The sequence below is a fragment of the Triturus cristatus genome, chromosome 3_2 (assembly GCF_964204655.1).
Source record: "Triturus cristatus chromosome 3_2, aTriCri1.1, whole genome shotgun sequence".
NCBI lineage: Eukaryota > Metazoa > Chordata > Amphibia > Caudata > Salamandridae > Triturus > Triturus cristatus.
In genome coordinates this window covers 533,028,187-533,045,653 of record NC_140584.1, presented here as the reverse complement: position 1 = coordinate 533,045,653, position 17,467 = coordinate 533,028,187, and the positions used below count along the sequence as shown (strand labels likewise).

The following is a 17,467-nucleotide window of genomic DNA, read 5'->3' as shown; positions in this document are numbered from 1 at the left end:
CTAATGCTCACATCTGCGGATGGTGCCCCGTTTAGCTTCCCAGGTGGTGAAACCCTCTGCTTTTGCAATACCAGGGACCATCCCTCCCATTTATTTCATGCGACAGTCGAAGAGGAGCCTTCTGTAGGGCGAAGAGGATCCTTCTGTAGGACAGAACACACGGGCAAAGACCATTTGCTAGCACAAACACAATTCCTTTTGTCGGGGAATGCACTCTCCCCACGCGCCAGGGGTAAGTGGTTCTATGAGTGCGAGCGCAGTAGAACCACCAAGGGGCATTTTATAACTCGCTACCACCCGGGGCCTTGCTCAAGGGGCCAGGAATGTGACGCGAACGCCCTCGGGCTCCCTACTCCCGCTTGTGTGATGCTCTCACCGCTTTGCAGTCCCTTATCTTGACTCTTCCACGTCCACTGAGGGCTACATTGACTAGCTAGCTCTGTCAGTCCATTCGAATACTACTTTCTCCTGCTCCCTTCCCCCACATTAAACCCGGTCATAAAGAAGACCCTTTGTTTAAACTTTAAAGCAACAAATTTGACCACAATTAAAACAAGCATTTGCAATGCAATCGGTCTCGCCTTTGGGGCCTTATCTGTATTTAGCTATGCAGCACATTAGCCTGGGTGCTGAAACATCTACTGTTCTTTAACATGGAGGAAAAGTAAGCCCCAAACTGAGTGACACGCCAGGTATGGGAACACATGGAGAGAAATATTGCCTTTCAGCGGGAAATGGTATAGTCCAAAGCTCTGTTTTTAATATAAGATCACGGCCTTCGGTGGTCATATCAATGAAAATGCAAGATTTAAAAAAAATATTGTCTACAGGTGCTCGTGGAATACAATTTCTATGGGCTGGAATCTATAGAATGCTAAAGTGATTCTGATATTTTACTGACCTCTGCTGGTCGTTTTCTATCAAGAAATATAAAAAGAGGCAGTTCCCAGAAAAAATAAAAAAATAAAGTCCCTCAGCAGAAAGCAATTCTGGTATTTTACTGACCTCTACTGGTCATTTTCTATCAAGACAGTTAAATAGAGGCAGTTGAACAGAAAAAAAGCCCCTAAGCGAAAGCAGGCAAGTCCTAGGGCTGATCTCCAGAGCCCACAAAGTACATACACATATAAGTGTATACTAAAGTATATACAAGAGATCTCGAATGCTCGACCTAAAAATAGGGGATGCTGTTGTGGTGAAAGATTGCAATTACACACATTTTCTTGGGGATATTGGTTGACCTGTAAACCATGCATTACTAGCTATTTTACACTCAGGGCTTTACCCGTGCTGCATTGTTCCCAGTGCATCACTGTGCAGTGCTCTCGGACGCTCTGCTGTTTTATCAGGGCCCTTCCAACATCCACCTATTTAGCTCCCAGTACCACTGAGCGGTAAAATAGCTCAGTTCAGGTTTGGATTGGGACAGAAGATAGTCCTGGGTACAAAAATAAAACTCCCCCCTCGTTAGTGAATTAGAAGGCTCAAAAAGTGGCCCATGTTTGCAAATTGGGCAGTTTGGAACTTTAAAGGCACACTGCATGGAAGTCTGCATGGATATTGCCTGGGTGCAGGCAATGTTTGTTTTAATATCAGGACAATCAACAGTAAAACTGGCCTAGCAGACCATAAAAGAAGCCCACAAACAGCCAGTAAAAACAATGCACACGCTGCCTTGCCAGACCAGCCCTGGTGCCCTCCCTGCCTGGTTGCCCTATATGTCAGTCCGACCCTGTCTCAGTTGGTTAAGGAGCCTACATCAGGTAACCCGAGGCACAGTTCGCACTCCGTCCATGCATTCCTCATTGCCATTCCCGAGATCCATTGTCATCAATCACTGTGCATTGTTGGTTATTGAAAAGACGACTGGTTGGAATTATAATAATTATAGCGTGTTTTCCGGGTGCGTGAGTACATGTCCAGGCGTAGCAAAGTATGTTCTGTGTGTAGCCTGCGAAGGCGCCACAGTGGGAACCCCCCAGCGATCTGCAATATTACAATTCAATAATGTGCTACATACTAGCGACTTATGTATGGGTGAAATATGTGTAAATAAAAACACACGTGGCTTGTGATATGCCTGTCTGTCTCTCCCTTTATAGAGCAAGTCTGTTCGTAGATTGAATGATCATAAACAATCTGAGGCGGGAGGGGATGTGCGTGCTTGGGCACGTGTGTGTGAGAGAGAGAAAAAGTTGTGAATACATACATAAATCAGGAATAACAGCTCTGTGGAACACGATGTTGAATCTCAGTGAGAGACACGTATCAACCAAAAACGGTCCCTAACATAGGCATAGCCTGTACCTGCTGTACAATAGACATGCAAATTCCCTTGTGTTTTTGAAAAGTAAATACAAACGTGGTCACGAGTGCCAACGAAGGAAAACACAATATGGTCATTAGTAACACCAACACATACTGTAAATTCTGCGTGGATGGTGTATCATGCAAAAACATACGTCATGGGCAAAGATACCGGGCCTACTGTACAGGTGCAAAAATGTATACATCTATAGGTGCATAACACGCCTGTCAGGATGGAGGCACGCGTGCACATACTCTGTGAAATAGGAGAAGGTGCGTACACAGACACATGGCCCCATATGTGCATTAGAGGTGACCTCACACACACGTATACCAACTGCAGGCGAGAATGGCAAATTACACAGACACACTCAGATCTGAATTACAGGCAACAACTGGAGAAGAGTACCCTGGGCTGTCTAGAGGCGTAAGGGAGGGGGTGCAGGCTAACTGGGGGCGATACTTCCTGGTCCACTCAACATTCTATTCTGTGACAAAATAGCAATTTCTGTCACATGAGCAGGTCGGATCTATTTTGTTTTGTAATACCTGGACTCCAGATTGTGTGTCTGGGTTATTCCATGTGCCGGTGCGTTGGTAAGTCTGCACGTGTATTTTGTGGGTATGGTTTGTTCGTTTGATGATCTGTGACTAGTTGGAGTGCACACTTCCTCGGCGTGCAGATGTATGTACAAAGACAGGTTTGTGGGTGCTGGAAATATGGGGTGGGGGTAAGAAAGAGAGACAGAGGGAGAGAAAGATGCAGGTTTGTATAAAAAGACTGTTTGTTTCATTTGTTTATCACTGTGGAGTGATGTGGAGCCTACTCATACGGACAGTGAAAGAGGACTGGGCAGAGAGAGAGTTTGTGGGGGAAGAGCAGCACGAGCAGGTCTGTTTTGGAACGTGAGAGCGTGAGAGTCCCGCCTCAACGTATTTACAAAAGACCAGCAAATAGTCGTTTTGTGGGTACAGGGCATATATGTGTGTGTGTGTGTGTGCGCAAGTGTGTGTGAGAGAGAGAGCATGAGAAATAAAGAGGGCGAGAGGGGTGGGAAGAGGGAAAGAGAGAGAGAGGGAGAGGAAAAGGATGTGAGAGAGAAAAAGAGAGAGGGAGAGAGGTAGCGCCTGTTAAACAGACGTATGTTAGGTAGAGATTGGTAGTAGGCTGGCATACTTGGGTGAATGAAACAAAAGTGACAAACAGACAAAACACGGCATGGACAGACATGTAATGTAGCCGGGCGTGGTTCTGAGAGAGAGACAAGTGTTTGGAAGGCAGACGGGAAGCAGATGGGCTTGTTAATTTTTTTGAAAAACATGCCAACGCGATTGTTAGAGGGGTTGGAAGACGTGCATAGCTGGTCGACAGAGACGCGGTAGATATGTGTGGTTAGTAGACAGAAAGAGAAACAGGAGGCCGATTTATAGACAGAGAGACCGATAAATAAACATGATTGTTAGACAGGCACAGCAATCCGTAGAAAAATGTTGGTGTTCGAGAGACTGACAGATTCGTGGTCAGCAGAGCGACAGAGACAATGAAAGGACAGTGGAACCGACAGACGTACGGTATTAATAAACAGACAGAGTCTCTTGTAGTAGATAGTTGTTAGTAGACAGTCCAGGAGAGTGGCCGATTGGCAAACCTGGATGATTGGTGGAGGGAAGAGGGGTAAAGAAGAACTCCTTGCCATTCAGAGAGAGGCAGAGAACATACATGAGAAGCAGATAGAAGGGCCGGCACGGAAGAGTGCAGGAGAGGAACACTGGCAATAGAACAGATGACTGACAATAAACGGCGCCATCGTCAAACTTGACCCTGGTCTTCTTGCGCCTTACCACAGGCGGCTCCTGCTCTGTTTCAGAGCCGATCCAGAACTTGAGCTGCTTGTTGCGCTTTTGCTTTGCGTCTGCCGTTATGGTGCCATCTTCATCCCCTGGCTGTAGCTGCTGCCGCAGACCCCGCTCTAGGGGAGCCTCTGCGCTCACCCCCCAGCCAGAGGGGAGGGTCGCAAGCATCCGCCCACCCTGGCACACGCACACCGCGCACAGTGTGCCCTACAGGCCATAGAGCGGGCGGCGGAGTACGTGCTCCCGACACATACACACACTAAACGCTAGCAGAGGGCCCTCATTAATCTATAGGCGGAAGACTTTAGCAAGGAAACTGCTCTGGCCGGAATTTTAAAGCAAATGCCTATGCCAGACTGGTCATAGTAGAGGTACTAACAGCTTTGTTGGAGTCAAAAAAAATTTAAGATACAAACAAATGTTTCTATTCGCATTTGCCTGACCATTACATGGTGACTGCTTACGCCACGGTCTAAGGCTGCTCTGTGTTTTATATGAACAGAGTCTGCGCCGCCTTCGAGCCGGGATTATAAAAAGGATAACACGTAATGCTTGAGACCTTGTTGTCAGAGCTCATACTGTACAATTTCCTAACTCTAACAAGCATGTGAGAAGGCACGGACTGCGGGAGGGGGTGGGGGAACTACAGGAATAAAGTAGTGCTGGCCAACAGGCGAAGTAAAGGGGCCAATTGCCATGGAAGGACACAAATGATGACATGGTCATCATGAGGAGGGACTAAGAAGCCTAAAACCAATCAGGAGGCAGCATTTATGACAAAAGCCAATGAAAAACATGGGCGGAGCTTACACGAAGCTTCCACACTAAAGTGTATACTGCATGCCTCGTAAAGCGATGGCAGCGCATTCGCGCTGCAACGCTAGGCGAGACCTAATAATTGGGGAAAAGTTTTGAAATTATGCCTTGCACAAAAGTTAGTGGCCACAGTCCTGAACTACGACGAGTAAGACTGATCTGCGTACTTCCATCCTCTATGCCCACAGCTTTATCTGAAGGGTCAGATGGCCGGAAGGAAGAGGGTTTGCAGGTCTGGACTGTCGACTGGCCATTTATATATCCCAGTGGTCATTTCTGCGAGGGCTCGAGCCATTAGCTGGTATCTGAAGGCCCAGGGCCTCGGCCTAAGAGTTAGTTAGCCTGTGGCCCTTTAATTGCCTTGACTCTGTGATGCTATATGTATCTCTGACTCTGATATGACCATACATTTCTCTATCATTGTATTTCCTGGGTATTCTTACAGTATAATGCCCCAGCAGTAGAGTGCAATGTAAGAGCAGGTGGTTTCTCTTCACCTGGCTCTATGTCATCTAAGGCAAGGACGCCGCAGTCAACGTTGATACTTCTGTTTAATGCTTTCCGAGCAGGGCACGATTGTTTACTGTGGCTGGTTAATGGAGAGGGGGTAATATCCCGTGTTTAGTGAAGGCCGTTTGGCCAATACCGTGGATCTAGTATACCAGCTATAAGATGAGGAACCTACTCGAAATGAATGTAGGTGTATGGCATGTGTGGGGATTGTTTTTTGGGAGAAAGCTTGCGGACTCTTGGAGCTAAACTATGGCACGATTTATAGCTAAAGTGATTTGCGAATGGTCAGAGCCAAAAGTATTTAGTCAGTTCAGTTCCACCTGGTATGGGAAGGAAGATTGTGCTATTTCACTTTGGCTAACTCCGTATTTTTGATGTAATTAACAAGGGTTGATCACCCAAATCGGAGAAAATGTAAAAACACATAGGGACCGATCACAATGTTGGTTGGAAAGTCGCCGACCGCTAGTCGGAAGCTTTCCGACTGATACAGTCGGTTTGCGGTCCAACTGCCCAATTACGATGTTGGGACTGGAACGTAAGCCGGCTGGTGGTTCTGACGCGGTTCCGACTGATTCTGTTGAATCTTCCTGTCGGTCGGAAACACACCGTAAACCCCTATGGACGGCATTTCCGCCGTCGGGATTACGGTGTTGGTTTCCAACAGCCTTTTAGGGCCGGCCTTTCCGACACAGAAAGTCTGTCGGACAGTGACTTTGGGGGCCTGAAGCAGGGCCCCTTGCCTCCACGGCCTACAGTTCGAGGCCGAGGGGGTATCTAGGGTACACCCGTTTCATACCCTGCTCTGTGTGGCTCATGAGGTCCCTGCCACAGGGTGCAGGGTTTTGCACACACCCTAATTTCTCTATTGGAGCCTGTATTATGGCCAGTATTGCCTTAACAAGTGCTCCCATAGGGGTTTAGTTTATTGCACAGTTAATAAAAACTCACAACATTTAATAACATGATTTCATTGCTAAAAATTTAGATTTAAAACAACCAATTAAAAGGAAAATGTCAGCTTATTTAAGGTCTTTAAAAGATTTTTAAAAGTCTTAGTTGGAATCTATTAGTGTCCCGTTTTTTCTTTGAGTCTGGCCGCAACTATTTCAAAATATTTTGTTGTTCTGCAATTTAATTGAGTTTCCGTGGGGTTAAAACACAGCAACACGGCCTGTCTGCAGCTGGTTATCCTCCTCTGATTCCAAAGAATCCGGAGCAGGGAACGCCTTATATCCAAAAGGTTTTTACAAATGCAGATGATGTGTATTAGATCCTCCTTGCCGGAGAGGCATAATCTGCAAAGATTTTTTGTTTGATCCCTCTTCCAGGGTGCTAAATGTGGCATTATGGGTATGTTTCCTAGGCGGAGGTTAAGGAACTTGTTTTTTGTTTTATGTGTGAGACCCGTTGTTAGGTACTGTTGTGGTTTGAGAGTTGTGTAGTCTTTCAAAACTCCCCAACCATGCTCTCTCTTGGCTAAAGTTGCCTTGTCCTCTTTCAATGAGATCGCCTTGGTAACTTTTGTTACCACTCTTTTGAAGGTTCCTGCATCTGTTGGAGATTCCCACAGTTCTGTTAGGCCCAGGATGTCCAATGATTCCATTAAATAGGTCCTTGCTGGGGATTTGTCTCGTTTTATCAGTTCAATCCAGAGATGTGCGTTTAGTGTTCCTTGTTCAGCTTTTCTTATTTTCCACCAGCTTTTTATGTAGGCGCCTCTTCTCTCCACTGTTTGTTTTTGTAAGCCGAACTCTAGGCGAATTTGAGCTGGTGACGAGTAACTTGTAAGGTGGAATATTGCCCTGAATGCATGACTGATGGTGTTATCCAATGTTGTTGCGTCTTTGCCTTGCATAGATTCAAAGCCATAGCTAAGCATTGGTTGTAAGCGAGCTTTTATTACCTGCAAGAGAGGGCCAAGGGTCCGGTCTGGAAGGGCTTTCTGGAGTGGCTTTATCGACATGGAAAAGGTTGTGCCCTTCCGACGAATGGCTTCTAATTGTTGTTTAAAGGAGCCGTTGCAGTCTAATGTGATGCCTAAATATTTGTAGGATAGTACCTGCTCTAGTTTCTGACTATCCAAACGCCATTGACATTTCCTTTTTTTATGATAATTTATTGTCATTGTTTTGGTTTTGTTTAGGTTGATTGTTAATGAATTTACTTTAGAGAATTCGTTTGTTTTGTCTAAAAGATGTTGAAGGCCAACAGGGGATCGGCTGATGAGGACCAAATCGTCGGCGTAAAGGAGGTTAGACAATAATGTGTCGCCCAGCCGTGGTGCATGAGATGTAATTGTTATAAGCGCTCTTGGAAGATCTGCTAAAAAGAGGTTAAATAACATTGGGGCCAAGACGCAGCCTTGTTTCAGTCCCTTGTTGGTCTGTATTTTTCTAGAAAGAAACCTCCCGGAACCTAATTTGATCTTGACCCAGGTGTTGGTGTGGAGCGCTACCAGCTGCTGTAAAAGCGGTCCTGGAATTCCCCATTTGTCCAATTTCTGCCAAAGCTTGTGCCGGTCCACATTATCGAAGGCGGCGGAGTAATCGATGAAGCTTAGAAATAAGGAGGTTTTGGTGGTTTTCGCCGCTTCTATCAAAAGGGTTAGCGCCATGATATTTGTTGTAGTTCCATGGCCGCTTCGGAACCCGGTTTGGGTAACTGTGATGATGTTTTTTTCTGTTGCCCAAGCTGTTAAGTCCTCCAAAATTAGGCCCGCATAGTATTTTGCTTCGGTGTCGATTAGAGCTATGAGGCGATAGCTTCTAGGGTCATTCCTGGCCCCCTTTTTGTAGATCGGATTTATGATTGATCCTTTCCAGGATGGTGGAATTATAGTTGTTATTCTAATTTCACAGAAGACTGGTGCTAGAATTTTGCTCCAAAATGCTGCGTCACTTTTGTACAATATTGGCGGTATCCCGTTTGGACCGGGGGCTCCCTCTGTTTTACCTTTGGATATTTGGGATATAATTCTGTCCGCTATTTCTGAGTTATAGGATTCCTCCTTATACTCTGTTAGATCAGATGGTGATGGTTGTTCTCTGAACTCCTTTTGTACTTGGTGGTGAGTTGACTTATTCATGTAAGGTGAATTTCCTGCTTTATTGGTTGTGCTGACTTTTTCTAGGTTCAGATACGTGTCATCGGACCGATCATCGCCGATGGAGGTCTCCTCTTCCAATGCAACTGTATTGAAATGTGCTTCTAGAAAGTTGGCCCAGTCAGATTCTGATATGTTAGAGTCTATTCCTTTGTGGCCTGGATGCTGAAGGTTATGAATTATTTTCCAGAAGTTAGAGCTGTTCTTTTGTTTAGAACTGTGGGCGATTTTTACCCAGAGGTCCTCATTCAGTTGTCTTTTCCTTTCCCAGGTTTTCTTTTTTAATTGGGCTTTTTGAGTGCGAAGCTCCTGTTGTAGAGTATCGGTATTGGGGTCTTTCCGGAGCCGCTTGAGGATCTTTGTTATACCTCGTTTTATGTTTTTTATCTCTGGCGTTGTTATTTTACCGAAAATAGACCATGAGGTGTGTCCTTTGTGGGTTTTTAGTTCAGTCCCATGTTTAGCTCCCAGTGTCTGTGTGAAGTTTGCCCAGATGTTGGTCAAGGTAAGAAGTGGGCTGGGTGTTTGGTGTATGATGGCTTTTGCGCTGGCTGCTAACTTCTCAATATCTAACGTTTTACACCTTATTCGTCTGTAGTTTGCTGTGTAATCTAAGCCAGTTTGGCTTTTTTGCACCTCTGCTTTGTTTTCGCAAGTCAAGCTCAGATTGGCTTCCAAAGGTAAGTGGTCACTTTGAGAGCCTTCCCCTATCCTAAACTTGCTTATTTTCTCGTAGAGTGGAAGAGTCACCAACATATAGTCTAGATATGAGGTGGTTGTTGAAGAGAAGAATGTTGGTGCCGGTGGAGTGTCCTCTTCTTGGCGACCGTTGAGTACTCTCAAATTTAGCTGCTCTAGGTCTTTCAGCAGTTGGGAAGCTGTTTTTGTAGGTTTGCTTTGGGTCGGGAAAGATTGGCTTGGAATTTCCCAAACTTTATCCATTTCCTTGGTCATATCGTCTGTTGTTTTGTCGCCAAAGAGGTGAAGGTTAAAGTCGCCTGCTATAAACGTCTTTTCCATGTCCCTTTCTTCCATTAGTTTTGTTAGTACTTTGACGAGTTCCGTTGAACCGGATTGTCTGTGCTTTGGGTGTATATATAAATTGACGATGTATAGCTCTTTGATGGTTGTGTTGGATGTAAGTGTTAATGATAATACCTGTATCGCATTTGGTGGAGTTAGGTTTATTGTAAGTGTTTCTATTTCACCTATTGTTGTTATTGAAGCGAATATTGCCAGTCCTCCTGCCCTGTGTCCGAATGGGGAACTACTGATTGCCGGGTTTGATCGACTTGTGTAGCCTTGTAGTGATATTTCATTTGTCTCCCATGTTTCCTGTAGGAGTATCAGGTCGAAGGTATTAAAGTAATTTATTATTTCGGGGTCCTCTAGTTTATCCATGAGACCGTTTATGTTCCAGCTACAAATTTTGAGATTAGATCTTGGGGTGTCTCCTGAATTGGTAGTTGATGCTGGTGCTGTATGTCAATTTATGGTCCGTGTTATGGTTGTTCTGCGTAGAGCTAGTTGATTAGGGCTTAGTCGTTGAGGATTAGTTTGGTGGTTTCCCACTCCCGGCGATCGACTGAGGGCTCCTTTCAAAATCGATTTGACATTTTGATGGCGATCCCGGTAGTTTTCTTCAAGTAGCGGAGTAGGATACGCTGGCCTTTTTACTGCTTGGAGTTTAATTCCCCAGTGGGAGAATCTGCTTGTTTCCTGCATGATTTGGTTTGCAACATTGTTGGTTGTCCAGAAGGTCTTCGTTATTTCATTTCCATTGGGCGATTGGGCTGGATGGAATTCGATGGCGAGCAGGTCGAGGGTGTTTATTTTTTCTAATTTGTCGATTGAATTAATTAACTTCAGTATATTGCCCCTGTTTAGGGTGTCTGCTCTTCCTCTAGATTTAAATTCGGGTATGAAAAGTATTGTATCTGATTCGGATTCGCTTGGGAACCGCGATTCCTGGTGTAATTGTTGATTAGTTGTGTTGTTCTGTTGTAAGCTCTGGGTATTGGATAATGTTGAACTATGGATTATACTTGCGCTATGTTTTAATTCCTTGGTTTTACTGCTATCTTCTACTGTTGTAATGTCTGCTTGCAAGTTGCCTTTCGGTTCTATGGTTTTTGGCTGTATTGTGGGGTATGTACTATTTGTTGAATGGGCGGTTACTCTAGTCGATGTTCTAGAGATTTCAGATTCTTCTTGGGTATGTTTACCTGCTTCTGGGTCCGCTGGTGGTTCCTCTGCTTGACATGTGCTGTAGCCCCTTTTGGTCTTATGAGTTGGGGGTCGTAGATGACTCTGTAACTCCTGCCCTGATTGTTCCCTGGTTGTGTCGTTTGTAATGGTCAAGGTTCCTATTCTTGTTTTGAATGGGGTCTCTTTAACTAATTGATTTATGTGTTGAGGTGAAGGATTTTTGTATTCCATGGGTTGGGATGTGACTCCCGGCTGATCCTGCTCCTTTGGTGGAGTTGCCAGGCCGATCTCTTGTGTGGGCGATTGGCTAGCTGGTTTGTTATACCTGCCCTTCCTTATTTGTTTTCTTCGAGTGCGCGCGTTTTTTATATCCTGAACTAGGTCTACTTTTGACATAGAGAAAAGTGAGTATGTGACGAACATAGTTTGGTCGCATCGTAATCAGGCGGTTGAAATCCCCGACCGGAGGTCGTCGGTCCTGAGACCGAGGCCGACATCGTGATAAACCCCATATTGTTTACTTGTCCTGCTATGAAGTACAACTCATTGTCTTACCCCTCCTTTTCCTCTTTCTCCTGTCATTCTTTAAATAAATAAGTATTAAATGAAATGAGGAAGAAAGGATTAAGTGTATTGGAAATGACTAAAAAGTAATCCAGGAATGACCCCTCCCCTTCTTCTCCCTCGTTCCATTTATTACTTTTGTGTTACAGAATGACATGAGGCAGAGGCAAGAGAGTGCTAATGAACAGCAGAGCTAATTTAACTCACAGATCATGCTACAAGTGGGTGCCCAATCAGCAGTGAGTGTCATGCTGCAGGTAACATAGAGGGGTTACAAATGCAGAAGTAGGAATAGCAATGGAAAGGGGACAGGGATGTAGAAGAAGGTCCACAATGACAAAACTCAATTATAACCGGAAAGAATGAAGGATCATAGACCACAGACTTATAAGACAATGGACAAGTCAAGCTGTGTCACTTTGACCATGCTGCTTCTGGTATCCATGGCTTGACACAGCACCATCCTGTGAGGAACAAAGGTATTTTCTTTCAAGGCTGTGGGCAGTAGATGTATATCAAAACAATATATTTCAGTAGCGGAGCACTGTCTGGCCTAGGGTCAATGCACTACAGTTGATCTATTTTGTACACGGTCTCACATAACTGCTACTCAATCAGATGAAGAGGATCAACCTAGAGGCAAAGCCTTAAAACTCTACTCATGCTGCTTTTTAAACAGCCCTGGCAGAAAAGTTTGCAGTCACTCCCAGACTTAAGAACTACATAGTAGCCAACAATGGAGCCCTGGCAGAAAAGTTTGCAGTCACTCCCAGACTTAAGAACTACATAGTAGCCAACAATGACAACCATACAGCTTAGAGTCATGTTGCCACACACAGGTTTGTACCCGAAGTTGTTGATGTATGATGTAAGCAGTACTACTAACACTTGTTCCAATCCTTTTTTACTAGATGGTCAGCATTCAACGCGTGCAGGGTCCCAAGAATCCGGCACAACTGACGTATTATGCCTTGAAGAATGGCGAGCCCATGCTTGGAAGCACGGCTGCGAAACAGCTCAGCACTATCGATTCCCAGACCATGGCTCTTACGTTGGGATATGTTGTCCTAGTGCAAGCCGAGTGTAAGTTTCCAACCTATTGTCTCTGTATGTATCAAGAGGGTGACATAAAAAATACCACACCTGTCATGTAGCACTGTAAGGTATCGCCAGATAGTTTGTGGTTGTTCACTATATCTAAAAGCCCCAGCGATTACGGGTATTCAGTGTAAGAATGTGGTGAAAGTTTACCCTTATTATATTCACACTTCTAGATGATGGAATATGGACTGGCCAGGCATGTCATTATTTCATCACAATTCCCTTGGTGAGAGAACGTCTGAATCATTGTTTATGACCGAACACTGATATTATTTGATATGTAATTGGCTTCCTAGCCTGTCATAATTGTCTGTGTCTTAGGTCATACCAAGGTAGACACTCATTTAGGGGAAATATAAATCTGAAAGAAACTATCAGTTTACTCAGGAAGATTGGTGGAGGGATGATTGTGTAGTGTTCATTTTACAAGCACGAAATGCAAGGTGATCTACATGACCAGGGAAATACAATAACCTCATTGGGTACAAATGTATATGGAAACTATCAATAGAAAATGAAAATTGATAGTTGAGCAAAGATATCAAATTCTTGTCATCATTGTTCTTTTTTCTTCTGTATGCACCGATGATAGGTGTCTCTGTGCGCTGCACTGAAGGATCCGTGCACCAAAGACACTTGACATTTCACCATATGAGTGAGGAGTGTGAACTATCAAAATCAGTCCTGTTTGCCACACTAAAGATGGCCGGAGAGTAGTGAGCTCTATATGCAAAAATTATTTTACAGTCAAAAAAGATTTGAAATAAATAGGATTTTAAAATAATTTTCAGCAGATCTCTTATGATGCAGAGGTCACTGCTCTGGTACATCTTAGTCCCTTCTTGAAAGGCCACGTGCTCCACCCACTGTGAGGAAATACCTGAAAACAGACTTCTATAATCAGATCTTCAATGCGTGAGTAGTCCCAGTGGCACCCTCGCATGCCGAACTGCGTGGCCCTAAACTTCGGAAGTGACCAGGAGCCATCCTACGGATGCTGACACCGTTCATGTTCACCAATCACCATATGACACCAGGCACATCTTGCCTAAATACACCAGAAATCGAACATCTCCACCATTTGATTGAAAACATGATGTCACACTCACTGACATCTAAATTGAATCAATCACTTCCTGTTCTAGAAATTCTGTAAGATGGCCCTAAGGTGATTTGTGTGCCACAAAAGAAATTGGGCAGATCTCTTCTTTACTATGCCTGCAGTACGTTGGTGTATTTCTACTTACTTTCTCAAGTTAAAACCCTCCCTTTACAAAATCATTTTGATTCGAGAAGATCCCCCTTTGTGGAATATCAAACTCTGACCCACAGCTAGTGCAACCTGTCCTTCATCTGGCAGGCAGTTAGCTATTTGGTGATCTTACTGAATCTTGCCCCACAAGCAGCTCTAATCACCAATGGGTGTTTTTTCTAACTTTACATTTTGCACTGAACTGTGTGTTTTCATGATGTTAAACCCAACATTTTGTTGCTAGAATGCTCCTCATCCAATAAGAAAAAGTCCGTTTTTCAAGCTCTTCACAACTACTTCGTGTGATCAAGGGTGCTGGCACCACCAATCTTATCCTTTGCCCCGAATACACTACTCCCCGTTCTATGTGCACCCTTAGATGGCACGGCTGTAAAGTGACATGATTGTCACAAAAGAAAACCCGGCAAATCTTCCCTTTGCTCAGAGTGCAGTGCTTCGATGCATGTGTGCTAACTTTTTCAAATGAAATGAATTCACCTCGAAAATCCTTTTGCTATGGATTCTTCCCTTTTAGGATGTTTGGTGCTACAGTTCAGTCAAAAGAGCCTTTTTTCTCTGAAACATCTGTACATCTACTAACAGCCCAAGAGGGGACGCTGCAAAGAGAAGCAGCACTGGGCTTGGGGCTACAGACTTCCTAAATCATTAAGCAATGGAAGTGGGACATCATAATCGATGTTCACACAATGAGTCTCTACAGGTGCATTGTGAAGTGCCAAATATTGGAGGGAAGTAATGGGTTTGTGTAAGGTATCGTTGAGGTGCCCTCGCTGCACTGTCCATCTTTACTGGAATTTCTCGAGGTGTCTTAAGTGAGACCGGAAGTACATTCTCAGTTATAATTACACAGACATACATTTGGATTCCATGTAGGAATGTTTTTTATGATATGCATTTTATAAACAATATTGTAACAATGATATCAATATCATCAAGGGGAGATCACACAAGCTCAGGTTGTTCTTGTTTTGCATGTGATCAGGACTTCAGCTGAATGTCACAGGCAATCAGAAGACCACAGCAACATGTGCAAGTTAAACTTAGCCACACACCCCAATAATGGTTGCTGCAAAATGTATGTTCAACACAAAAGGAGTTGTTTTTATATGGTTTAAGCAGAGGTACAGGTGGAATACCTTTAATTGCATGTGCAGCATCTCTGTGGAGCGTGCACCATTGGCAAGAGCCACCTGCCCTGGCCATGCAAGCCTCACAGAGTGGCCTTAGCCCCAAGGCTAATTTCAAAGCCTCCCTTCACAGGAGCTGACACCTTTACCATCTGCCACAGTTGGTTCCTGATGCATCACACACTAAAGAAAGGTACGTTTCTGCACCTTTTATCGTATCCTTTTTCATGACTAGCCGACTAATTCTCAGACCAGGGTCTGTATTATTAATATGCCCTAGGGGTTCAATGGGCATGGGCACCACTCTGCACCAGAAGGGCATTTTGGTATTACAGTAGGGACAGCAGATGCTTGTTTGGTTCAGTCAGTCAGTCAGTCAGTCAATTTAACTTTATTTAGTTTGTTACAACCATAAAAGTATATACATTACATCTTTTCTACCTGTTAAAATACATATATAAAATATGACGCATATTCAACACACCTAAATTAATCCATCTCCTTTTTTTTTTATTACAAAATATTCTAAAATTAATAAAACCGGGTAATTCATACATTTATACCTATACGTCCAATATTTCCAATAGATCAAATACAGTACTACTATCTCTTAGTTGCGCCGTCTCTTAGCGACGTTACCATACACATACAAAAGTTACTCTGTGCCCTTAAGAATCACTTTAACCTTACACATAAATTTCCCCATGGCGCAAGCTATGTCTAAGTTCCTCATTTCCATTAAAAGTTCAACATCTTGCGTCCTACTCATTATTCTGTATTTTATAAATATTGGGCGTAGAATCTCCTTTCGTATATCTAAAAATTTCATACAATCAAATAAAATATGTACAATATCACAAGAGGTCCCCAAAGTGCAAGTGCATTTCCCGCTATGATCTATCATGAGATTTTTCACCCCATTATTCATATAACAGGGATTTATCCCCATTCTCACTTTTAGCACCTCACGTCGTAAATAGTGACTTGGTAACCTATCTATATAAGGGTAATGTTTATCCTTTTCCCAAGCCAAAGTCATATGGGATACTGAAGTCTTTCGCAAAAGATACTCCCGGTCATGTATACAGGACGTGTCAAAACCCAAGGACCTGAGTTCTTTCTTATCTATTCGGGGATAGCCTAGCTGCGGGTCAAGCCTTAAACCTAATACTCCATACGCTTCCTTTATTACGGTTTTTGCCTCTTTTGCCCAGGACAGCTCACTCGTGGCAATTTCAGCTTTACACCACTGGGAGACTTTATGAGACTCCTCTGCCCCTAAGCGCTGCCAGAAGCGTATTAGTGCCGTACAGGCTGTTATGGTCCAAGAGGTAGTTCCCAGCTCTAGTCTTGCTGCTTGTACCATAGATGATTTTGGCAGCGAGAATAAGCTTTTTAAGATATTTCCCTCTTCTTTATCCCAGCTGGATTTTCAGCTTAAGTAAAGTACTTCAGACCCGTACAGGAATTGTGGTGGGACCATTGCTGTATAGGCCTTTATAACCGGCCTATCCGACCTCTCTCCATATACGCTGTTGAATCTTTTTAGGCCCTTCACAGATGCCGCTGCCCTCATTTTTAGCGCTTCCAGATGAGTATTCCATTTTAAATTACTCGTAAACCACATTCCTAAATACCTATACTCCGTTACTCTCTCGAGGCGTTCTATACCAAGATTCCATAAAAACTTTGTTTTATTCCACCCGAAGCATAACATTTTTGTCTTCTCCATATTCACTACTAATTTTTTATTCACACAGTAGTCTTTAAACCTATTTAATTTTCTCTGGAGACCTATCTTCGTCTGGTCCATAATCACCAGGTCATCTGCATATAATAAGCAGGGTACGTGGTTCCCTCCCAGTTTCGGGCTAGCCCCTCTAATCTCTCTTAGTTTTTGAGGTAAATCTGCTATGAACAGGGAAAAAAGCAAGGGGGCAAGTACACACCCCTGCCTCAATCCATTTCCAATTTGTATCCTCCCTGACAGTCCTCCCTCCTTATCCAAAATTATCTGGGCCCAATTTTCAGTGTGTAAGGCCTGGATCAGGGCCAAAAGATCATCCTGTATTTTATACCCTATCAGGGTTGTCCACAACTGCTCCCTGTCCACAAGATCGAAAGCCGCGCGGAAGTCCACAAAGCAGCAGAATAAATTACCCCTCTGTTCTATTGACTTCCGCGCTATGGCCCAGAGAGCAAAACAGTGGTCCACCGTCGAGTGTCCTTCTCTAAATCCTCCCTGTTCTTGGGGTACTATCTGGTTATCATGTGTCCAATCCTTTAGCATACCTAGGATTACTTTGGAAAATACTTTTTCACCTATATCCAGGAGATTTATCAAGCGGTAATTTTTTAGATCATTTACATCGCCTTTTTTGTGTATTGGCCAAATAATCGCCCCTTTCCAGCTATCTGGCAGAATTCCTGTAATTAGTGTCCTCTGAAACATCTTCGAAAAGAACTCGTCCCACCACTCTGGATTCGTTTTTATAACAACTGCTGGTAGATTGTCAGGACCTGCTGCTCGAGTTAATTTTAAATTTAATATAATACTCTTAATGTGATCTGTGGAGAAGCACTCTTTCACATCTTCCC

The 17,467-nt window shown here is 43.9% G+C and overlaps 1 protein-coding gene across 5 annotated transcripts in view; it reads left to right on the top strand.

The window, feature by feature from the left end:
* KIAA1549L (KIAA1549 like) overlaps positions 1-17,467 on the top strand; it is a 667,839-nt gene that overhangs the window by 394,890 nt on the left and 255,482 nt on the right. For all 5 annotated transcript variants that reach the window (XM_085648235.1, XM_085648236.1, XM_085648234.1 and 2 more), the window contains one exon: positions 12,280-12,451. In XM_085648235.1, coding sequence (XP_085504361.1) covers positions 12,280-12,451 — 172 coding nt within the window. The remainder of the gene's footprint in view (positions 1-12,279; positions 12,452-17,467) is intronic.